The sequence below is a fragment of the Pristiophorus japonicus genome, chromosome 18 (genome assembly GCF_044704955.1).
Source record: "Pristiophorus japonicus isolate sPriJap1 chromosome 18, sPriJap1.hap1, whole genome shotgun sequence".
Lineage (NCBI taxonomy): Eukaryota > Metazoa > Chordata > Chondrichthyes > Pristiophoridae > Pristiophorus > Pristiophorus japonicus.
Genome location: NC_091994.1, coordinates 32,359,717 through 32,385,037, shown reverse-complemented (window position 1 = coordinate 32,385,037; position 25,321 = coordinate 32,359,717). Strand labels below are relative to the sequence as shown.

The following is a 25,321-nucleotide window of genomic DNA, read 5'->3' as shown; positions in this document are numbered from 1 at the left end:
GATAAGACGGATGCAGAGAGGATGTTTCCACTGATAGGGGGGACTAGAACTACGGGGCATAATCTTAGAATAAGGGGCCGCCCATTTAAAACTGAGATGAGGAGGAATTTCTTCTGAGGGTTGTAAATCTGTGGAATTCACTGCCTCAGAGAGCTGTGGAAGCTGGGTCATTGAATAAATTTAAGACAGAGATAGACAGTTTCTTAACCGGTAAGGGAATAAAAGGGTTATGGGGAGCGGGCAGGAAAGTGGATCTGAGTCTATGATCATATTAAATGGCGGAGCAGGCTCGAGGGGCCATATGGCCTACTCCTGCTCCTATTTCTTATGTTCTTATTCTGATTGAACCCAGGCCTGTTACTGGCCTCTGGAGCTCAGTGCATCTATTCACTGAGCCATTGGGCTAGATAGCATGGCATCAATTTAATACTATTTACATAATACTTTCTGACTCAACATTGATCCCCATTTGCTTCAGCTTTGCATTTGAGCCCTGTACAATTACTTTGCAACAGGAACCCACCACTTGTGTTCTAGTTTGCGACAAAAATGAAAGCAATCAATAACTGTTGTCTCGAATCTCTGAGACCTTGCACTGAACCCATTGAGAGAGTACGCAGTGAGCTGAGAGAGACATGTCAGTGTGGTGAGATTTAGTTGCCATATAAACTGAGCAGTATGTGATGGTGGGTTATGCAGAGGGGCTGCTTTGTGTGTGCATGGAATGGTTGAACTTGGGTAGGGATGATGCATTCCCTTTCCCGAAGGACATTAGTGAGCTAGTTGTGTTTTGATGACAATCCGACAGCTTTTATGATTTTCCTTCGGGTGTTAACTCACAAATTACCAGATTTATTGAATTCAGTTTCCCAATTTGGCATGGGACTTGAACTAGCGACCTCTGGGTTGCTCGTCCAGTAGCATAACCTCTAGGCTACCATACCCTATTCCAATATATTGTAATACTCTTAACAATAGAAATTATTTGTGAGTTATGGGAGCCGAAATTGTCCCTTTTTTGCATCCTGTTGGGGCGCAATGGGCTTTTCAACTGGGGGCGGGAGGCGGTAGCGCCTCGGGTGAAATTGCCCCAGTGATTTTGGGAGTGATTTGCTGGTAGCGCCACGCCCCATGGTTAGTGGCCCGGGCCGGCGGGCAACACGCAATGACGTCATCGGCGTGTGCGCTGACTCCTTTGCACCCCGCGATCACCTCTTTCCGCCCCGTGGGACCGGTATGGGCAGGTGCCAGCGGCAGCTTCGTGGGGCATGACATCCGTCCGGGGCGTCCCTTAAAGGGGAGGTCGTGTGCACCCTGGGCCGTCATTTTATTTTGTCAGCCAACTCTTTGGTCTGTCCGACAATAGCGGCCCTCACCTCGACCGGGCCGCCATCATGCAGCCCAGCACTCTCTTTTGGGTGCTGGGCTGCTGGCCCAGTTGAGCGCATCCCTGGTGGCCCAGTGGCAGCCATCAAAGGGCCTGCAGAGTGCGCAGCGACCCCCCCCCCCCCTTTAAGTGAGCAGCTCCTGAGACAGAGCTCCGCCTTGGCTGAGGGGCGCACAGCCCAATTGCACGCAGGAGCAGGATGTCTTGCCCTGGTGGTAAAAGTCCTGGGCCTGGAATGTTACCGTCCTCAAATGGGGCATAGGGCAATTTCGGCTCCCTATTGTCTTGCCAAATTTAGGTGTGTATTTATCAAGACCTGATTGTGTAAGGAAATCACTTCTTGTTGTAGTGCCTGTGTATTGAAGGCACACTAATTAATACATGCACATTTAAATAAGAAACTTTTATTGAGAAAATCTACAGTCAAATATTAAAGTGCCTTTATCATTGCCACTTTGATATAATTTCTGATGAATGTGCTTCTGGAAGAATAAAATACTGGTAACCTCTATAGTTGTGATGTAGGAGCTGAAGACTTTGGATATCAAGGGGTACTGTTTGCTTCTGGGCCCCTGTCACTCTGGTCTTTACGTCCTGCACCTCAATGCCCATTGATGTATGTAAAGAATTTTAAAAATATGTGTATGTCACTGTTTTTGGTGAATTTAAGGCAACAATTCAACGATGGTGTGATCCAGACTGTGTTAATTATTTAAGATTGTGTCTATTCTCAGAGACAAGCAACTACAGGATCTCATGTTTAAGAATAACATGATTAAACACCACAACATGTTTATAGACATACTTGTCTGATTTCCAAGGCTTTGTGGTTTGTGTATTCAACAACAACAACGTATTTATACAGTACCTTTAACGTAGCAAACCATCCAAAGTGCTTCACAGGAGCATTATCAAACAACATTTGACACCGAGTCACATGAGTAATTAGGGCAGATGACCGAAAGGTTGGTCAAAGAGTTAGGTTTTAAGGAGCGTCTTAAAGAAGGTAAGAGAGGTAGCGAGGCAGAGAGGTTTAGGGAGGGAATTCCAGAGCTTAGGGCCTTGGCAGCTGAAGGCAGGGCCACCAATGGTGAAGTGATTAAAATCAAAGATACCTGAGACCAGTATTGGAGGAGCACAGAGATCTCTGAGGGTTGGAGACGATTGCAGAGGTTATGTTTTCCAAGGATAACATAATTAAATGAACCTTTTGCTCCTCTTGTTCCCCACATTTCCAGAAGAGAGGAGGCGGCTCGAGTGGATCATAAACAGCGGCATGAATTGGTTAGGCAGAATGGCCTGTTTCTGTGTCGTATATCCTAAGTAGAGATGACCACAAAAAACACTTTTATTCAGAAATATTGCAATCTAATATTCTCGGATTACTTTCGATAGATGCATTTGAAGTTTCTTAGGTTTTGAGTATCATTAATCAATGATAATTGCAGGGTGTTTAAAGCTGTCCCCTAGAGTTGCTTCTGTTATATTGTGTGCATAGCAAATGCTTTATTGAATGTTAATTTTGGACTGTTTACAAGAGTATGGTTTGAATAATGGATCAGAAATGTACATGTGTGGAAAACATGCCCGTCTCTGGTGAGGTCATTGGATGCAGTGTTCATGAGAATACTCTGATCTTTCTGTCGTGGAACTTTGTTTATATAAATGGTCCGTTGCAGTGAAATCATCCCGATTAGTCTGTTCATGTTGCTGGTGTCTCTTGTAACTAGAAAAACAGACTGCCCTGAGTGAAGAGTTGTGTGAACGAGGGAAGAACAACAGACTGGGTTGATCATGAAACCTTGGGTATAAAAGGAGTGAATTGGGGTGCCGTGACGTATGAGAGGTTGGGAGGGAAGGAACATAAGTTGTACTATTAATTTTTTTTCTAACTGGTAATTGCATTCTCTTTCTGTTGGAATATTGTTTCGGTTTACCTTCCCCACTATCTCTGCTTCAATTTTCTGATTTTTTGTCGGGGGCGGGGGGGGGGGGGGAATCTATACAGTTCCCCTGTGACTCCTGCCACTGTGATTTCTCTGATTTGTCAGTTAATGGCAGCAGAATGTGACCTGGACCAATCCACAATCACTAGTGTCGTGACATCCGAAGGCACAAAGCTGTTTCCAGGGTATAGTTTTGAATTTGAGCCTTGCCCTGCTGAATAAACTGAGACTCCCTGTGTGAGAAGACCAAATGCTATCAATGTCTGTAAATCTGAAATTGAAGCCATGCTCTTTTTGTACTCAACCACAGTTTTGGAATGAGCCACCAGTGCAGAGTCATGAGCATACAGACACTCATCAGTGAGTGCTGCCATTGCTCTAGTCTTGCCAGGTAGAATAATTGACTTTTGTAGACATGTATATGCATTAATTCCCTGGTGGTATTGTCTAGAATATTCTGAAAAGATTTGGTTCCTGAATGCAACCTTGCTTGACATCATTGTAGATGCTGAAAGTTCTGGCATTTTCCTGTCAGCTTTTCCTGCCATTGGTCATATTCTCATTTCTAAGTGAAAAGTATGGGTTCAGTCCCCACTGCAGGGATTTGAGGCCAAAATCTAGTCCGACATTTCAATGCAATACTGAGGGAATGCTGTATTGTCAAAGATTCAGATTAGATGTTATTCATAGAAACAGGAGTAAGCCTTTTGATTCCTTCCCCCATCGTCTCCACACCTTCCCTTTCCTAAAAGGAACATGGGAACAGGAGTAGGCCATTTATCCCCACGAGCCTGTTCTGCCATTCAATGAGATCATGGCTGATCTGCGATCTAATTCCATATACTTTTGGTTAACAAAAAGCTACCCATCTTGGATTTAAAATTAACAATTGATCTAGCACCAATTGCCATTTGCGGAAGAGAGTTCCAAACTTCTACCACCCTTTGTGTGTAGAAGTGTTTGCCAATTTCACTCCTGAAAAGTCTGGCTATAAACCAAGGCCGTATCTGCTTCAGGTGGATGTAAAAGATCCCATGGCACTATTTAAAGAAGACCGTGTATCCTTGAATCAGGACTAACAAAAATCGATTAACAGGCCATTATCTCATAGCTGTTTGAGACCTTACAGGGCATAATTGGCTACTGCAGTTGCCTATATAATGAATGACTACACTTCAAAAGTAATTCATTAGCTGTGAATCACTTTAGAACATCCTGAGGATGTGAAGGACACTATTAAGTGGAAATTTGTTTATTTCCACTCACTCTGACCACCTTACCATCTCGATTTTAAAATTCTCATGCTTGTTTTCAAATTCCTCCATGACTTCGCCCCTCCCTATCTCTAATCCCCTCCAGCCCTACAACCCTCCAAGATATTAGCGCTTCTTCAATTCTGGCCTCTTGAACATCCCTGATTTTAATCAGTCCACCATTGGCAGCTGTGCCTTCACCTGCCAAGGCCCTAAGCTCTGGAATTCTCTCTCGAAACCTCTCTGCCTCTCTACCTCATTTTTCTCCTTTAAGATGCTTCTAAAAACCTACCTCTTTCTGCCCTAATATCTCCTTGTGCGGCTCAGTGTCGATATAACGCTCCTGTGAAGCGCCTTGGGATGTTTTGCTACGATAAAAACGCTCTGTAAATACTAGTTGTTTTTTTGGTATATTAATAGAAGCATTTAAGTAGCCTAACCTTCCCAACAATCATGGACAACTCAAGTGCTGATGTGAGGTCAGTTAAAACCATGTAGGCCCATGTGTTGCTCTCTGCTCTTTTCTTGTATTTGATGCACAATAAATCTCATGTCAATTGTGTTTTTCTGTGATCAGAGTCTACATTGAGTCTTAAGACGAGCTGGTCAATGATTTTGACTAGGGGGGGTGATTGAAAAGTATTTTTGAGAGTACTTGACTGACAATTGAGAGTGGGGAAATAGTGCACTTCAGTATCTTGTATACCATGGAACCATGAAGTTGATAGCATAGATGGATGCCATTCAGCCCACCTCAATGCCAGCTTTGTGAGCACAATCCAAAATTAATCCCACTGCCCTGCTCGGTCACCGATCTCTTCCTCTGCTTCAAATATTTATCCAATTTTTCCTTAAAAGATGAAGTGGTCTCTTCACTGACAACCATTCACACTTTGGGGATGAGATGAGCATTTTGAAGATCTACTAAACCACCTTCTAAGATAGGATGGTCTGGATTTCTCAAGTCAAACAGTGCTCTATTCATTATGAATCCCTTGTATGTTGTAATCTTGGCATCCTTAAGTTGCTGTTGGATGGTTTTCTTGTTTCTGGATATTTTAGGGCAAAGATGACAGGCAGTTAGCGGGTGCTGGATATTTAATTAAAAAAATCTGCTATTCCATCTGGTTCAGGTGTTTTGATATTGTTCATTGAATTGATCCTTTTGTGGATATCTTCCTGTCAGAGAGGACCAGACATCCATAATGAATAGAGTGCTGTTTGACTTGAGAAATCCAGACCATCCTATCTTAGAAGGTGGTTTAGTAGATCTTCAAAATGTTCATCTCATCCCCAAAGTGTGAGTGGTTGTTAGTGAGAAGAGACCACTGTATCTTTTAAGGAAAAATTGGATAAATATTTGAAGCAGAGGAAGAAATGGGTGGCAGATGGTGACCGAGCAGGGCAGTGGGATTAGTTTTGGATTGTGCTCACAAAGCTGGCATAGAGGTGGGCCGAATGGCGTCCGTCTGTGCTGTAAACTTCATGGTTCCATAGTGAGCAAAGTGCCATCTGCTGTTTTGAGTAGGGCCAGCATGAATGATATTGGGCTGCAAACACTCTTGATTTGCCTGATCGAAAGTATTTGTGTCCTTTAACCTAGAGTTTGCAACTTAGGAGCTTTCCTGCCCCATAATGCACGATAAACTTATAACATGTGACACCACAGAAACAGGCCATTTGCCCTGTCAAGTCTGCATTGATGTATTTATCCATCAGCCTCCTAGACTAATCCTACTCTTTATGTTCCCCATACCCATTCAAATTTTTCTATTTCAAGCAACAATCTAATTCCTTTTTCAAAGAATTTATGGACTTAACAAGTTTTGTGGCAGCAATTAACCACAATCTGAGTAGACATTTTTGTTTCTAATTCCCCTTTAAATTTTTTGTGGTCACATTAAATTTGTACCCCCTCCGCCCTGTCTCCCTGAGGGCTGCCCCCTCCGACCTGTCTCCCTGAGGGCTGCCCTCTCCGCCCTGTCTCACCTGAGGTGGAAACAATCTATCCCAGCTTACCCTATTTTAACTATTCATAATCTTGAAGATCTCTCAAGTTATCCTTTAATCTTCTAAGCTCCAGTTGAGGCTTTTTTCACTTCAGAAGTCTCTCGACATAACCGTAACCCCCCCCCCCCCCCCCCCCCGCATATCTGATAACAGCTTAGTAAATCGAAGCTGTTCTTTTTCCACTGCTTTCATATCTATCTATCTTTTAATGGGCCACCCAAAACGGAACACCGTACTCCAACTACAGCCTAACTGAAATCTTGTGCAAGTTCAAGATTACCCCCTTGCTTTTCCATTTGAGGCCTCTAAGGCTCTTGTTTGCTTTTGTGTGGCCGTATCTACTTGTGCTGCTATCTTTAATACGCATCTGCATGCTTCTTGCCACTTTGACCATTTTTAAGATATATTTCCTCCTGATTATTACTTGAAAATGTATCTTGTACTTTCACCATCCTTGAAATGAACTGCATCTGCCATCTATTTTTTCATCCTCTGGCACTCTTGCACGATCCTTTGAAATGTTGATCGCGTCGAGCTCTTTGTTCAGTTTGCTCACACTTCTGCATCATTGTGGCCAGATAACAAAATACATTATGGCTAGGCCAGCAATCTGTACTGCATGTTGCCCATGTAGTGTGAACCTGAGAAAATCGAGAATGAGAAGAAACATACGAACATAAGAAATAGGAGCATGAGTATGCCATTTGGCCCCTCGAGCCTGCTCCGTCATTCAATAAGATCATGGCTGATCTGATCCTGGCCTCAACTCCACTTCCCCGCCAGCTCTCCATAACCCTTGACTCCCTTATCGTTCAAAAATATGTCTATCTCCACCTTAAATACCTTCAATGAAAGAAAGAAAGACTTACATTTATATAGCACCTTTCACAACCACCAGACGCCTCAAAGCGCTTTACAGCCAATGAAGTATTTTTGGAGTGTAGTCACTGTTGTAATGCACTGTTGTAACAGAAGAGACCTTTCTGTACATCTTTCTTGACCCTATGTGAGATTATTCTAACATGGATGTCCCTCCCATAGATTTATTGACTTTCTTTAAAGCCACTACGATTCTTCGCCTTCCACCCACTCCCCCCCCCCCCCCCTCCCCCCCGCCCCCCACACACACACCTTCTGTTTCCTAAAAAGAACATGGGAACAAGAATAGGCCATTTAGCCCCTCTAGCCTGATCCGCCATACAGTGAGATTTTGGTTGATCTGCACACACACAGGCTCAAAACTGTAACCAAGCTCATGGTCTACAGGGCCGTAGTAATACCCGCCCTCCTGTATGGCTGAGAGACGTGGACCATGTACAGTAGACACCTCAAGTCGCTGGAGAAATACCACCAGCGATGTCTCCGCAAGATCCTGCAAATCCCCTGGGAGGACTGACGCACAAACATTAGCGTCCTCGTCCAGGCCAACATCCACAGCATTGAAGCACTGAACACACTTGATCAGCTCAGCTGGGCAGGCCACATAGTTCGCATATCAGACACAAGACTCCCAAAGTAAGCGCTCTACTCCGAACTCGTCCACAGCAAACTAGCCAAAGGCGGGCAGAGGAAATGTTACAAGGACACCCTCAAAGCCTCCCTAATAAAGTGCGACATCCCCACTGACACTTGAGTCCTTGGCCATAGACTGCCCTAAGTGGAGGAAGTGCATTCGGGAGGGCGCTGAGCTCCTCGAGTATCGTCGCCGAGAGCATGCAGAAGTCAAGCGCAGGCAGGGGAAGGAGCGTGCGGCAAACCAAGCTCCCTGCCCACACTTTCCCTCAACGACTATTTGTCCCACTTGTGACAGAAACTGTGGTTCTCTTATTGGACTGTACAGCCACCTAAGAACTCATGCTAAGAGTGGAAGCAAGTCTTCCTCGATCCCGAGGGACTGCCTATGATGATGATGATGGGTTGATCTGCGATCTAACTCCATATACTTGCATTTGCCCCATATCCCTTAATATCTTTAGTTAATAAAATTCAATCAATCTTAGATTAAAAATTAAAAGTTGACCTAGCACCTACTGTCGTTTTCAGAAAAGAATTCCAAACTTCTACCACGCTTTGCGTGTAGAACTGTTTCCTAATTTCACTCCTGACAGGCCTGGCTCTAATTTTTAGGCTATGTCCCCTAGTCCTGGACTCCCCAACCAGCGGAAATAGTTTTTTTTTCTACCTGCCCTGTCGGTTCCCCTTAATATCTTGAAAAATGTGATCAAATCAGTCATTGACCGTCTAAATTCCAGGGAATACAACCCTAGTTTGTGTAAGTTCTGATGAAGGGTCATCGACCTGAAATGTTAACTCTGTTTCTCTCTCCACAGATGCTACCTGACTGCTGAGTATTTCCAGCATTTTCTGTTTTTATTTCAGATTCAAACATCTGCAGTATTTTGCTTTTTTATCTTAGTTTGTATAACCTCTCCTTGTAATCAAGCAATGCTAATATTTCTAGACCAACAATAACTTGCATTTATATAGCACATTTAACACACTGGAGCGATTTATCAAACAAAATTTGACACCAAGTCACAAGAGAGATTAGGTCAGGTGACCAAAAGCCTGGTCAAAGCAGTAGGTTTTGAGGACTGCCTTAAAGGAGGAGAGTAAGGTAGAGAGGTTTAGGGAGGGAATTCCAGAGCTTACCCTCTTGGCAACTGAAGGCATTGCTGCCAATGGTAGAGTGAAAAAATTGGTGATCCGCAAGAGGCCAGAATTGGAGGAGTGCAGATATCTCGGAGGTTTGTAGGGCTGGAGGTGGTTACAGAGATAGGGCGGGGCATGAGTCCATGGAGGGATTTGAAAACCAGGATGAGAATTTTATAATTGAGGCCATTGCCGGACTGGGAGCCAGTATAGTTCAGCAAGCACAGGGGGTGATGTGTGAACGGGCTGGTGCGAGTTAGGATACGGATAGCAGAGTTTTGGATGAGCACAAGTTTATGAAGGTTGCAAGATGGGAAACCAACCAGGAGTGCATTGGCATAGTCGAGTCTAGAGATAAGAAAGGCATAGATGAGGGTTTCAGCAGTAGATGAGCTGAGGCAGGGGTGGAAACGGGCGATGTTATGGAAGTGGAAGGTTTCAGCAGTAGATGAGCTGAGATGGGTGGAAACGGGTGATGTTACGGAAGTGGAGGGTTTCAGCAGTAGATGAGCTGAGGTAGGGGTGGAAATGGGCGATGTTATGGAAGTGGAAGGTTTCAGCAGTAGATGAGCTGAGATGGGTGGAAACGGGTGATGTTACGGAAGTGGAGGGTTTCAGCAGTAGATGAGCTGAGGTAGGGGTGGAAATGGGCGATGTTATGGAAGTGGAGGGTTTCAGCAGTAGATGAGCTGAGGCAGGGGTGTAAACGGGCGATGTTATGGAAGTGGAAGTAGGCGGTCTTGGTGAGGTAGAGGATATGGGATCAGAAGCTCAGCTCTGGGTCAAATAGGATGCCAAGGTTGCATACACAGTCTGGTTCAGTCAGACAGTGGCTTCAGTCTTTCCAATATTTAAATGGAGCACATTTCTGACCCCAAATCGATTACTTTCTTTGGGAGTTTGTTCCATATGTTCATTCTGCCCTAGCCTCAGCTTATCCGCTGCTGAAACCCTCATCCATGCCTTTGTTACCTCTAGACTTGACTACTCCAATGCACTCCTGGCTGCTGCCTAGGCCCCAAGCTCTGGAACTCCCTGCCTAAACCTCTCTACCTCTCTCCTTTTAAGACGCTCTTTAAAACCTACCTCTTTGACCAAGCTTTTGGTCATCTGCACTAATTTCTACTTATGCGTCTCGGGTGTCAAATTGTTATCGCATAATACTCCTGTGAAGTGCCTTGGAATGTTTTACTACGTTAAAGGCGCTATATAAATACAAGTTGTTGTCCTGTGAGGGCCAGAGAGGTTTTCTAACCTTGCTCGAGGCTTGTAAATGTTGTACTTGTAAACTTCTCACCTATGCTAATTGTTCAAGTTAAATCAGTTTTTACTTCCACCGTATCTCTTCGTAATTTGAAAACCTAACCCCCCTCCCTCAATCTTGCTCTTCTCGAGTGAAACTTTGTTTAGTTGCTGTAGCACGGAACATGCGTGAAGGCACTCGTCTTCAGCATCGTAGGTGGTCCCCTACAATATGGGCCCAGAGGCGGTGTCAGTGGAGGAGAATGTTGCCCATGTATGCCGCACCTTACAGGGATGTAATTCCATGCTTACAGCCCACCTTGGTTGCTTGGGGAACCAAGATTCTTGCTGGTCCACAGCATACAGGCTCATGGTTGGCTACTGCTAGTTTTTCTTTAGGCTTTGGAGGATACACATCTCAGACTGATTAATGTGTGTGGATTGATGACGCTGTACTTGGTTGGGGACCTGTCTTCTAGATGAAAGGGTCAAACAATTCAATTACAAGCATCCTGTGGGGCTGTTTACAGTACAAGTTTGATTGGCAGCTGAATTTGTGTGGGCAAACGCCCTATTTAATGCTGGAAATAGCTGACCATCTGGTCTAGATACACTTTTTTTAATGGTCCTTTGTTCTGGGATATCTTCAAAGGAATTTAGGGCTATATTTTGGAGTATTACCTAATGACATAAGTCCATCTGAAGCCAGCAGAGATGAGGGTCATGTCGGACTTTTTAGTAGAATACAGCCATGAAAAAAGTAAAGAAACCTTGTTTCAAGGGTCAGTTTAACGTGGAGAGTTAGTGCAAGAAAGTGCCTTTGGTGCTGATGCTCAGATTAGTGAAGGTTCTAACATTCATGTTTGTACTGAGCATTGTTCATTTACTTGCTTTGCTGTTAAATGAAGCTATCTAGTGGTTTGTAGCCTGAGGCATATTCTGCTAGTGTTCATCCATCTACCAAAGACAAGGAGGCAGCATGTGAGCTGGTAATGGTGTCCAGAGTTCTCTGTTTGACCCCTGGCTGCGCTGCATTTATCAAGCTGTTGGGCAGGTAAAGGCACCCCCTGCTTCAACTTGGGCGTGAGGTCTGCTTCCGGGAGTGGGCAGTGGCACCGAAACCAGAGAAAATATCCAGCGTAAAGGTCCAGACATGTTGAGGCAGAAACGCACAAAAGGAGCTGATTTAAATGACCTGTACTTTAATTTCTATTTGATGAAAATTTGGAAGGAAGAATTGTTTACATCATTTATTTCCCAAGCTGCAGTGGGTAACGGAAGCACCAATTATTCCAGAGAGAGAGAGAGAGAGACACACACGCAGCAAGAAAGGGACTTTGCTACCATCTGTGCTTCTGTGCTTTATTTTATTAGAGTTTAAAATCACTCACTCCTTATAGACTGATGTTCAGAACTTGAAAATAATAATTAGTAGAGTATTTCATTTTTCTGGTACTGTGAAATGATTTGAGCTTTTCTTTCCAATACCCCCCCCCCCCCCCAAAAAAACCCCAAAGTGAATTCTGAAAGCTTTTCAGGTAAATGTTTCGCAAAGGCTAATTGCACACAGCTCTGCTTTGTTTATACGTTCACGTTGAAAACGTTCTTAATGCAGCTGTGCAAAACCTTTCTTTCCAACAGAAATGTTTCCAGCGCAAGCTATTTGACCCTTGCTGTGGTGCTGTTGAACTCCAGGACCTCCTCCCATCCGAGTTCTGCCCAACCCGAGGCTCCTAATGTTGCCATAGCCTGGGGCTCTGCAGAGCTGCTGAATTCCTTACTCCCATCATCCCTCCCCTCTCTAACGCTGCTGAACACTTGCATCCAGCCTGGCATAGATTGCTGTCCATCTTGTGTATCCCAGGCAGGTGATGACCCACAAACCTCCAGCACAAAAGCTGACTTCAGCACCTTCAAGCGGGTCAAAGGTCACGGGCTAGAAGCACTGCAAAAGGTTGCCCCTGATTGGTTGATTTTCACCAGGAGAGGAGCAGCCTTTGAGTCCTCCAGACCCGGCGGTTTTCAAGAGCTGAAGCCGCCTTTTTCATCCCCCGTGCTGCTCAGCTGGGCCCAGCCTCTGGTGCCCGTGTTAACGGAGCAAACATCTTTTGAAGTGGGGATTATATTCTTGAAGATAATGGAATCTTTCTAAAACTATTCAGTGACCTGATTGGTGGGGGAGTTGGAGAGCGAGAGAGATAAATTGGAGGGGGGATGGGATGTGTTGGGGAGTCTTAAATAGTATTGCTGGTTTGTATATGGGGGAGGGAATCTTCAATTTTTGTATGTGGAAAAAGTGTTGCTCTTTTGTGTCAGGGCCTCGCATTATTGTTTAATCATGTGCATCTTACTGACCAGTCGTGACATGTATCTGGCTGGCGGCCAGCTTCAAAAGATTGAACATCTCTGTTTACAAAAAGGTAGGGTAATAAAATTGAATGCATATAATCAGGGCCACTGATTTTACATGAACAAATGGGCAGAAAAGAGAGATTTTAATTGGAAAAGAACCAGTAAAATACCCCAAATACCACTTAATAAAAAATACAATAACTTATCCAATAACTTATCCACCTTGATTAGACATTGTCCATGGCCTTGCATTCCGTTATTAGAATAGTGTGCCCTCCAACTCACCGCGAGCACCACCACAGGTGAGTCACAGAAATATATCCGATATTTAAAAAAACATGTGTCTTTGTGCATTTCCTGTCTGCATCGCTTGACTTTTTTTAGTAGCAGTTTTTGTGTCAACATTTTCCATGATAAATTCCTGTGTCGACATTTATAATGAAAAATGTCTATGTAAATTCATGACTCTGCAACCTAGTGGCCTTTTATAGCTGGTGAGGGAGAAGGGGCAGCAGGGCGTGTGAAGTGTTCAGGAGGGTGGGGTGGGGGGGGGCAAAACGCTGTCAAACCAGCTTCCATATTTTTTTCAGAATGGCTAGTGAGGCCTATCACGGCTGCTGGAGTGGTGGGGAAACCTGGCAGTGGGGCTTACAGACAACCCTGAGCTAAAGTTAGCAGGGCCGAGCTGGTAGTCAAGCTGAGACGGGAATAAATCAAGAAGCATAGTACCAGGAGCTGTACGACTCTCCGCAGTGCTAACCGGACTGAATAGTGTTAGCTTTTGAAAGTAGTAGAAGCAGGCGATACTTTGAGGTGTCAACATTACAAAAGCATTACCAGGTCCAGCGGAAAGAGGAGAGGCAGGAAATTCACCTTGCGCAATATGAGCAATATCAGATCGACTGCCCGTTATACATGGTGCCTGATAATTCAGTTTGATTGACAGCAGTGGAATTAAGTATTGGGCGCTGTGTAAAATGGGCGGCCAATCATTTACCGCCTGCTTTGCCCCTCTGCCCGAGATGAATTTCTAGGCCGAGTCTTTGGGGGAGAAAGTCCTAGCAGGCGTTTGTAGCATTAAGTAACTAACTTTATAAATGAGTTTAGTGACACTTGTTTTGTTGCAGTTATGTAATTTAAAAAAAAAGTTACTATTAATTCTGGCTGTAAATACTGATGTGATTGAGAAAGGAACAGGTGACCAAAAGCAGTTGGGAACAAATTGAGGGTTTTGTTTTGTTTTATGGCAATTGTCGGTCCCTGATTGGGAGGTTTAAAAAAAAATAAAGCAATTTGTTTGGGCTTGTGACAGTTGCAGTTCCTGTATATACTGTTTCATGATTGGCAGCAATTCCTACCTTAGCTCAGCAAATCAGCATATTAAAGTTATCGTAATGGATCTTGGAGACAGTTAAGTTTCAACACCTCATGGATGCAGCCAGGTGCAAGGCTTTTAATAATATCGATCTTTCTGTGTATGTGAAAACTGTGCAAAGGGCAAACAAATGCATGGCATGGAAACATATTTTGAAGTGTCCGTAGATCATGAAGCATTCTGATTGGCTTAAATATTCCAGCAACTAACCAGGAAGTACCTCAAACATGTGCTTCTCTGTCTGATAATCTCCCCTGCCCCCCACCACCACCACCAAAGGCCTTTGAGTAGACTTGTTGGTTTTTTAACCATCCCGCTATATACACTGACAATTTATATTTATATATTTTTTTAAATCCAGCAGTTCTGGAAACAAAACTCACCTATCTCATGTTGCAATCATCTCTTCTCCTTAGCCTGCCCCTCTCTCAATGACCTTGACTGTGCCTTTTGCCCCTGCCTAAAATTCCTCTCATTTTCCTTTGCTCTTCTTTCGTTTGCTGACTCTTTGAGGCTTCACTGTAGCTTTTATCATACATGTACATGCTCACTGCCCTTTGGTGGCTCTCTGTCAATGCTTGGTCTTTTTCAGCACGCACCACCTGGGCTCAGGCCCTCCAGCAGGAATTCCTATGCCGAGCATTCCAACATCACCACAAGAGCCTCGCCCATTCACTCTGTTCCACACAGGCAAGTGTTTTGTGGATGTGCTTGCCCAAACTCTGCTCAAGCACTGTAACTTCCATACAGGAGATGAGTAGGGTACAGAGTACAAACATTCCCACACCTTAAAGAGGCGCAGAAAAGCTGGACTTCCAAAATAGAGAAATTAAAATGATTCTTAAGACGATAATGCAAAAAGGTAAAATAGAGAGTGGAAACAAAAAAGATGGGAGGTCAGAAGGGGGTAAAGTTATACTGGCAAGTAACATAAATGTTAATGGATTTTATAAAAGGAAAAGACTTGCATTTGTACAGAACCTTTCACGATCTCAGTCCATCCCAAAGCGCTTTACAACCAATGAAGTACTTTTAAAAGTGTAGTTACTGTTGTGTAATGTAGGGGAATTTGCGCATGGCAAAGTCCCTCAAAATGCAATGAGACACATGACTAGATAATCGGCCTTTTAAGCGATGTGGTTGAGGGATAAATTTCAGCCAAGACATTGGGAGAGGCCCATTTGCTTTTTTTCGCACAGTGCCATGGAATGCTTTGTGTCCTCCCTAAGAGAGCAGATGACACATTTGACAGCGGAGCACTTCCTCAGTACTGCACTGAAATGTCAGCCTGGATTATGTGCTCATGTCTCTGGAGTGGGGCTTGAACCCACGACCTTCTGACTCCGGTGAGGGAGCTACCCACTGAGCCATTCTTGACACCTAATAAAGTACTTTATAAGTAAAATAATAGTTTAGAGAGTAGGGTGGATTAAAGACGGAAAGGAAATCTCGTGGAGGATGAAGGAGTAATGGCAAAATTAAATGACTACTTCACCCCTCGTTTCACAGAAGTGTGTTACAAATTTTGGGTTTGTCTTGAATATTATTTTGGGTATAGCTGTGCTGGTCCCATGAGTAGTTTGAGTATCTTGCATCCAGCAGTGTGCCTGTATTGCCCAGTATCTAATTATATGATAGCGGAAGTGGGGGGGAAAGAGGGGGGGGGATAGGACTCACTAATGAACGGAGCTGGATATTGTGTCTTTTGTATGTGCCCTTGTGTGTGCTCCTCCTATGTCCAGTAGGCAGACTGATAAACATGTTAGTTGATGCAAATCATTATGCTGCTTTGTTTTACATACACGTGAAGAGAGAGTACCAGTTGTAAACATACCTCCCTTTGCTCAATGTCACTCCTCTCCTTGAAAAATGAGACATACATAATAAGCCGTAACCTTTGGTGGCCTGACTTACTGCTTTTTTGGCATCACCTTTCTTTGTAAACTGCTTCTGACTTCTTGCAGCTTGGCTCCAGGCCCAGACCTGTCTATTGCCGTCTCCTGTTTAAAACCCAACTGACTGCCCACATGTCTCCTTTGTGGAAAGGCAGTGCCTCCATTCCTCATTGTAGGGATTCCTCATAGGCCTGTCAACCAAATCCGAAGAGAGCCTCTCCCGAGAATGTCTCTCCGCAGACATCGCATCCTGGGTCCACGTGAATAGAATCAACCCTTCCATAAATGATGTAGATGTTATATTAGTCGGTCTGAGATGAGATAACAAATTACTTAATGTCTCCGCTCATTGTGGAAATCTTTAGTTAACAATTCAAATACCCTCTATCTCCGAGGCTGCAGCCTGTGGCTGTTTAGTCTGTGCAAATTCACCTTGTCTTAAAACGCTACCATTAAACAGAACTCATTCCCAAATCCCCACTATTTAAAAACAAAAATACCAAAACATGGTACTGTGATTGCGGGAAAGTAAGGGTACAAAAAATGGTGATGGCACAATTAGATAGCGTAAGAATAGATAAAGAACTAGAACCCCAAGTGGAAAAGGAATCAGTCCCTGGAATGGTGAAGGAAGTAAGAGGTAATAGCAGAACCTCTGACTGTACGGGCTGGATTTTACCAACCTTGGCTGGTCCATGGCTGGCAACGTCGGTGGCAGGTCCTGACCTCGTTGCTGGCTCCAGCCCGTTGTCCAAAATGATTTTCCCCTGATTGGGCTCGGTAAGCCCGCCCAGTGCATTTGCTAACCAAATAGAGCAAGCACGTCTGATGACGTCATTTGATGACACGTCATCAGCTGGTTTCCTTAAAGGGACCATGGCCACATTGATTTTGACAATTGTGGTGTCGGTGCTCTACAGCATTGAGGTGCTGCAAACACCGACGAATACTGCACAGAGGTGCAGAGCTGCACCCAGGCTCTCCCATGACTCCTTCCATATGCTTATAGAGGGAGTCACAGCGTGCAGGGAGGTTCTCTTCCCTTCCAATGGGCAGAAGAGACCTCCCGAGGAGATCAACACAGCCTCACTCTGCCTTCTCTACCCTACTCCTGCACATCCTTATTCACACCAACTTGCCTTGCACCTCCACCCATCCCTCTCTATCTACATTATCACTTCCCCATCTCACCAGCCAACCCTCACACTTGCCCTCATCCTAGTCAAGTCAAACCAATTAACAACACACAAAGGTAGGCACTTGGGTGTTTTATGCAGTGTTCATGTAAAGTTTCTGTTAATGTTGTGTCAAATATTGAAATCTTTATTTTGAACATTTTGCATTCTTGGACAGATCTCAATGCAACTTTGGAAGTGGCTTAGTGAGTTGCAGTGAATAGTGAGACATAATGATCCCCCCCCCCTCCCCTCCCGGCAATGGTGATGAGTGTGAAAGGAATGGCTTGGGCATTGTAGGGATGCTTTATGGTGTTGGTGTGACGTGGTGCCAACCTGGCACATCATGTGTACAACGTCAAGTGAAGTAAATCTGGTGAGGTCACCCCAGACAGCAAAGTGGTCTGGTGGTGATGTCCTGTGTCCTGTGCGGCATCCTGAATGTGGGCAAGGTTGGCGTTGTCGTTGGTGCTGCTGGTGTGCCTGGAGGGATTCTGAGGACCAAGGTGAAATAGTTTCAAGGGCACCTATGCTGATGTAATAGATGGCAGGTGAACTTGAGATGACAGAAGCAATCTGTCAATGATGAGAGAGGTTGTTCCAATGAGGTGACACTGGATAGAGAGTTTGCTCCAAACACTTGCAACCTGCGTAAAGCTCAATCTGTCTTCCAAATGCAGTATGCAACAGCTTCCGAGCTTGGAAAGCGAACTGCCGTGAGATGGGAGCTTTTATAGCACATTTGCAGCTGTCAAGTAATGAAATGATTCCATGGCCATTCAACTCCCGCCCTGCTTACCTGATATGATCCCCGAGCGTGAGTGATCTGTTAACCTGTGAAGGTGAGCTCAAAATAGTTCTTAATGGTCTATTAACATGGTCATAATAACATGAATTGCCTCCCCAGCCGCTGCGTGTCGGGTCTGCTCGGCGCTGACAGATCTGACATTCGGGAAAGGCACGTGACGGCAGGTTGACAGCAGGGTCCCAAACCAGTCAAAAAATACATATTTTCCCACCAGACCCACCACCGATCCCGCCCGCTGAATCCCCGCAAAATTTCCCCCTACGTGTTTATTGCTGCAGAGCAACCTGGAGCTGTTGCCTCTGTTCCAGTAATTAAGTCTTTGTTGCATAGATTTATTATAGGAAAATGATACTCATAGACACACAATGACCTAAAGGCTGTGGGAGACCTTGCAGGACAGTTGCTCAGTTGGCTCAGAGGGTGATTAGCCCTTTGGGTCTTCCTTACAACGGTCTCGGTTTTTCAGTTAAAAGGCCATTTAATCACCTCCACGATCTTCACTCCTGGTTTTACAGTTAACTCGCATCAGATTTTTGCTGCTGTTTGATTTATTTCTCCACGGCACTTCAAAAAATAAATTTATGCAAAACAGAGGTACAGACTTGGAGGGAAACAACTTTTTTTTTAACCGAACAAGTCACATTTAAACTGAGGGCGTATTGAAAATACATATTAGCTGGAATTGTTTGCAGGGGATGCATGAGGTTTGAAGAGAGCAGAGCTGGGATTCATCCTGAGGGGAGTGCTGCGCCGCCACTAATGGAGAAGATACGTATTGTTGGCATTACCTATTGGTGAGTTATAGCTGGTGTCTTCATGCCCCCACCTCGCCCACCACAACCTTGTTACCCCTCCAGTTTGGGAACTTTGTCCCCACCAGACACAATGGTGAAAGCAAAATCCGCAATAGCTTTTAAAGGGGAAGTGGACAAATATTTTGTAAAAGTAGAATTTAAAAGGGTTTGGGGGAGGGAGGCAAGGAATAGGGGACTAAATGTATAGCTGTTTGAGAGCTGGCGCAGACACAGTGGGCCTATGCTGCCTTTCTGCGCTGTACAATTCTATGATTGTATAAACAAAGGGACAGGATATCAGAATAAGACTGAGCCTGTCCACTTTATTAGTAACTTGCTGTATTGAGAAATGAATATTTGTCCAGTGAAATATGTGCCATTTAAAGTCGTAACAGCCCAGGACAAACTCCAAGGAGCACATTTGAAAACCAGTCTCTGATGCTGAGACATTTTGTCAAACCCACAGCTGGAAAACTCTCGGGCCTAATGATATGTTGCTTACATTCCTCCTTGTGTGATGTGGCAGAAAAAAATGCGCTTTCCAATTACCATCAGGTGCTAAAACGAAGCAAACTGTTCTGCCAGCAGGAGGCCAGCAGTTCAAACCATGCAACTTTGTGTACTAAAGTATTAAAATCGTTAGCATTTTGATGGGCTGACTACTTCAAAGGAAATGGCTTTACATGAAAGAAATTCTATAAGATAAATATAAACCATTTGAGAATTCTTTGGTGAGTGCTGTTTAAGATTGGCATCATTGTCATGGGGTAACGTCATTATTGATTTGATGGCTAATTCAATCAAAGCTAAAGAGAGCTGCCTTTCTTTATTTGTGTTTCTGTATCAAAGGGAAAGACACTTGTCCTTGCCGTTGCCATCTCCAGAATTGATTCCTTCATTTTCCTCCTCGCCACCATCCCATGTAACATGCTGTCCAATTTGTTCAAAAGTCAGCTGCGTGATCCTGCCTTGTACTTAAATAAGTAGTGCTTTCCCATTAGCTGTGCTTGCTGCCCTACATTGACTCCTTGTCCCCCCTACTGCATTAAAGTTAAAAGCCTTGTCACCATCCTCAAATCTCTCCATGGTCTCACCCTACCTGAGCTTTGGACCCTCCTCTAGCCTTGTATAACTCCCACAATCTGGCCCTCTGACTCTGACCTTTGAACCATTCCACTCCCTTCCTCTCTATTGGTTGCAGAGCCTTCAGCCACCTTGGACACACTCCCTGCCCAAACGGGCCCATCCCTCGCCGACTTCAGAAACTTCCAAACGTATCTTTTCAACCAACCTTTTGGTCCTCGCTCCTATTTCTCACGTCATGGCTCAACATTTGCTCCCCTGACCGCAAAGGAATCCGCAGCCCCACCCCACCCTCCCCGCAATAACCAAAGCCACAGTCTTTGTTGCATCATGCCTAGCTTTCTGCATATGGAGTTATGTGTAAATAAACAGTGACTATTTGTACTGTGCTTTTTCTGTCAAATCCCCACCCCCGATCCTCCCGCCCGGTTGAGATTCGCCCCTGATGCCTCCCGCCCAAACCCGAAGTGCGGCCCTCAGCCGGAATCAGTCCGTCCACGTGTGTTGCTGATCCTCCGATAGCCTGCCGACGGACCGAGCCTGCTGATCCTCAGGCAGCCGGGCGGGCAGGCAGAGAGGCGGCCGAGCTCCCTGCTGGGCCGCTGAGCCCCAAACTCCCCGCTGGGATGCCGAGCCCCTCAGCTGGGGGAAGAGTGGCAGGCAGAGAGAGCCGGGGCGGGGAGAGGAGGAGGAGGAGGAAGGGAGGAGCAGGAAGTGGAGAGAGAGCCTGATTGTTGTGGGATGAGGGAGAGCCTGGTTGAGGGGAGTGGGAGAGAGAGAGAGAGAGCCTGGTTTGGGGGGGGGAAGGAGAGGAGAGGAGGGGGAGAGAGAGAGAGAGAGAGAGAGAGAGACTGTGTGGGGGGGGGGGGGGAAAAGAGAGCTGGGGGGGGGGGAGAAGAGAGCCTGGGGGTGGGGGGGGGGAGAAGAGAGAGAAGAGAGCCTGGGGGTGTGTATGGGGGGGGGGGGTGGTGGGAAGAGAGAGCCGGGGGGGGGGGGGAGAAGAGAGAGAGAGAGAGAGAAGAGCGCGCCTGGGGGAGGGGGGGTGGGGAAGAGAGAGAGATGGAGAGAGAGCCTGGGGAGGGGGCGGAGGTGAAGAGAGAGCCTGGGGGAGAACGAGAGGGGCTGGGGGGGGGTGGGGGAGAACGAGAGGGGCTGGGGGGGGGTGGGGGAGAACGAGAGAGCCTGGGGACTGGGGGGGGGGGGGGGAGAGAATGAGAGAGCCTGGGGGCTGGGGGGGGGGGAAAGAGAGAGCCGTGGGGGTGGGGGGGAAAGAGAGAGCCTGGGGGGTGGGGGTGGGGGGGGGAAAGAGAGAGAGCCGTGGGGGTGGCGGGGAAAGAGAGAGCCTGGGGGGTGGGGGTGGGGAAAGAGAGAGCCTGGGGGGTGGGGGTGGGGAAGAGAGAGCTGGGGGGTGGGGGTGGGGGGGAAAGAGAGCCTGGGGGGTGGGGGTGGGGGGGAAAAGAGAGCCTGGGGGGTGGGGGGGGGAAGAGAGAGCCCATGGGTTGGGGGTGGGGGGGAAAGAGAGAGCCCGGGGGGTGGGGGTGGGGGGGAAAGAGAAAGAGAGAGAGCCTGGGGTGTGGGGGGGGGGGAGAGAGAAAGAGAGAGCGCCTGGGGGGGGGGGTGGGGGAAGGAGAGAGAGAGAGAGAAAACCTGGGAGGTGGGGGAAGGAGAGAGAGCGAGCCTGGGGGGTGGGGGAAGGAGAGCGAGCGAGCCTGGGGGGTGGGGGAAGGAGAGAGAGCGAGCCTGGGGGGTGGGGGAAGGAGAGAGAGAGAACCTGGGAGTGGGGGAAGGAGAGAGAGAGAGAGAGAGAGAGAGAGAGAGCTTGCGGGGTGGGGGAAGGAAAGAGAGAGCCTGGGGTGGGGGGGGAGAGAGAAAGAGGGAGCCCGGTGGGTGGGGAAAGAGAGAGCACGGGGGGTGGGGAAAGAGAGCGCCTCTGGGTGGTTGGGAGGGAAGAGCGAGCCTGGGGGGTGGCGGGGAGAGAGAGACACGGTGGGGATGGGGGCGGGGGGCGGTGGAAAGAGAGAGGGAATTCTGGGAAGATGGATCACGTTCTCCCAACCCCCTGGTGTGTGCAAGCTTGGTGCGTGTGTTGCAAGGGACATCGTTGGGGTGAATAAAATCCAGAAATCATGACACTGTCACTATTCACTTCATACCCAATAAACCTGTTAACAATGCGCAAACAATGCCCCATCTATGATGGGGGTATGGTGATATAAGGGACTTCAGCTGGGGGAGGGATGCACTTGCGCTGGGGTAAGGGACTTCGGCTGGAACTTGGCTTTGGGATGATCTATCCACTGTGGCTCTGAAGTCAAAATGGATCGAATTACAAATTGGAAAATCAATCAGAACTTGGGTTGGGAGGTTCCAATTGCACATTGCAGAAGAACATCAGGGTGTGGCTTATCCTCCAAGGGGACCAATTAGCAATAGATCATGTGATAATGGATAGCCAATTGGAGAAACTGCTGCCTTTCAGTTAGTACAAATAAATGCATCCTTAAATAAAACCTGGAGGACGGGAGGGAGAAGGACGGATTTGTCCCCTTTCTTACAAATTCCATACTTACAGTAATTTTAAAAAACCCAATACTCACTGTGTCTGTCTTTGCCCTTAAGTTATAACAGTTATTAATGGAGAATTGCATCTTCCGGTATCTGAAGAGAGCATTTTGAGTAATATAATACAAGGACGAAAATACTGGCCATTACTGATGTTGGGAGTAATTTGAGTTAATGAATTCATGGTGGCACCAGAAGCCTATTGTCTTTTCAAAGCTTATTGGCACCAGTATACTAAATAGACATATTTACAGTTTTCCCATATGCAACACTGCAGGTAGTAAGTGTTAGAATCCGATAGTGCGCTACTTTTTCAGAACAATATCTCCCATATGTTTTCCTAATTCTACTTTTCATACCTCAACTGCCCACAATTGCAACTTCCCATAAATGGATGACACAGTCCAAACTAAAGACACTTTTACAGAACGGGTGCAACTGATGGTAGACATTTTCCCTTCATCAACTGCACACCGTAGTGCAAGGAACCCAACCTATCTGGAACCAGCAGCATCGTAGCTCAATGAGAATGTGATGGTCTATGAATCTGCCATCAGCTGAAGGCTGTCTTTGTGTAAAATAAATGTGGGGAGCCAGTCCCTGATGTTTGTACACAGTCTCAATCAAGTCTTCCAATAAAAAGTGGCTAAAATAGCAAAGGGGAGAGCAGTGCATAAGATCACTGTCGTAGATGATAACAATTTTGATAGGTAGTGTAAGTGATCTGACTTATTTTGAAGCAATTTCATTTGTCCCTGTAGAAAAAGTGCAGTCACTTTGCGGGGGAAGAGCAGGTACCTACTGAATGTTGTAATGGAATGCACCGTGTCTGTCTGCGTCTTTACTGTGTTTCTTTTGTGGTTGTTTACAGTGCACTGTACAGGTTAAACTGGAACTAGGCCACCGAGCACAGCTTCGGAAAAAGCCCACCACTGAAGGATTCACCCATGACTGGATGGTGTTTGTTAGAGGACCAGAACAAAGCGATATTCAGCACTTTGTGGAAAAAGTGGTTTTTCGGTTGCATGAGAGTTTTCCAAAACCCAAACGGGGTGAGTGGTGCTTTTAAGGAATATTTGCAACATCCCCCTCATGTCTAAAACCCCGTTACTGGAACATTCTGATTTTCCAAGTTTAAGATTTTTGTATGGGGGATCGGGACTAACTAGGAGCGGAAGAGAGTTTAAGGAAATAATAACAACCTTCAGTAAAATTGGTTCTGCCTTGTTTGAGGCATTGAGATAGGGGTGGGGGGACTACAAAAAATACTATTGACATATCTCCAATTTTCCTCAAGTAATTATTTTTCTTTTATCCTCTGTAGCACTGAAAGGAATTGCTTGTGCTCACGCATGCAATACAGTTCACCATCCGGTTTCGAACAAACTTGAAGTTCTTGTTATCAAGGCCAATAGATTTGAAAGGGTTGAAATTTCTCTTTGATCAATTTAACCAAAGAAACCCTCTGTCTAGGTCTCTGATTGGGCTGAATTTTAATGGGGAAGGCTGGTTGAGCGAGGTGGGGCTTTGAAGCAGTTGGGAAGCATAGAAACATAGAAAATAGGTGCAGGAGTAGGCCATTCGGCCCTTCGAGCCTGCACCACCATTTGATAAGATCATGGCTGATCATTCACCTCAGTACCCCTTTCCTGCTTTCTCTCCATACCCCTTGTCCCTTTAGCTGAAAGGGCCATATCTAACTCCCTCTTGAATATATCTAACGAACTGGCATCAACAACTCTCTGCAGTAGAGAATTCCACAGGTTAACAACTCTCTGAGTGAAGAAGTTTCTCCTCATCTCGTTCCTAAATGGCTTACCACTTATCCTTGTTCTGGACTTCCCCAACATCAGGAACATTCTTCCTGCATCTAACCTGTCCAGTCCCGTCAGAATTTTATATGTTTCTATGAGATCCCTTCTCATTCTTCTAAACTCCAGTAAATACAGGCCCAGTCGATCCAGTCTCTCCTCATATGAATCCTGTCATCCCGGGCATCAGTCTGGTGAACCTTCGCTGCACTCCCTCAATAGCAAGAATGTCCTTCCTCAGATTAGGAGACCAAAACTGAACACAATGTTTCAGGTGAGGCCTCACTAAGGCCCTGTGCAACTGCAGTAAGACCTCCCTGCTCCTATACTCCTATCCCTGAGCTATGAAGGCTAACATGCCATTTGCCTTCTTCACCGCCTGCTGCACCTGAATGCCAACCTTCAATGACTGGGAAACCTGGGATGCTTTGTGGTGTGGGCAGGCCTAGCTCATGATGGGGATCGCAGCCCTGGGGGTGGGGCTGGGGGGCGGAAATCAGACTTCTCGGGATGGGTGGGGTGGGGGTCTCTGATCGAGGTGGCTGAGTTCGGCAGGGACGCTGGATTCTGGACGCTTGCCTCCTAGATCTAGCAGTCCTTGCCTTGCATTAGTTGTTGGGCTTCATGAGGTGTGCATTTCAAAATGGAGGTTAAAGCGGAGACTTGCAGCCTCATTATAATATTTGAATAGGCGACCTGTTCCCCCTAGCAGCGGATTGGCTGCCCGACCCGCCTCCGGGAGTGGGCGGGTTGGCGGTGGGTTTAGATCGGGATTCAGATTTTTAACACTAACTCCCCACGCGCCCCCAACCCACTAGTTTTCTTTTAGGTTAAAATCCCCCCCCCCCCCCCCCCCACCTTTGTCTCTTCTCCCCACTCTCTCTTCACTTGCACCAAGTTTCATTCACCCATCACCCCTGTGGCTGCCAGTCCACCAAGTTATTGATTTATAAAAAGTCTCATCCTCAAGTTCAAA

At 46.0% G+C, this 25,321-nt stretch overlaps 1 protein-coding gene across 6 annotated transcripts in view; it reads left to right on the top strand.

Annotated features, from left to right (window-relative positions):
- The window catches only part of mllt1a (MLLT1 super elongation complex subunit a), a 94,443-nt gene that overhangs the window by 9,809 nt on the left and 59,313 nt on the right, over positions 1-25,321 (top strand). For 3 of the 6 annotated variants that reach the window (XM_070859827.1, XM_070859826.1, XM_070859831.1), the window contains exon 2: positions 23,406-23,586. In XM_070859827.1, the coding sequence (XP_070715928.1) occupies positions 23,406-23,586 (181 nt within the window). Of the gene's footprint in view, positions 1-13,059; positions 13,145-18,108; positions 18,130-18,787; positions 18,890-23,405; positions 23,587-25,321 lie in introns of those variants that run through there. The other 3 variants (XM_070859828.1, XM_070859829.1, XM_070859830.1) reach the window with 3 other exon arrangements.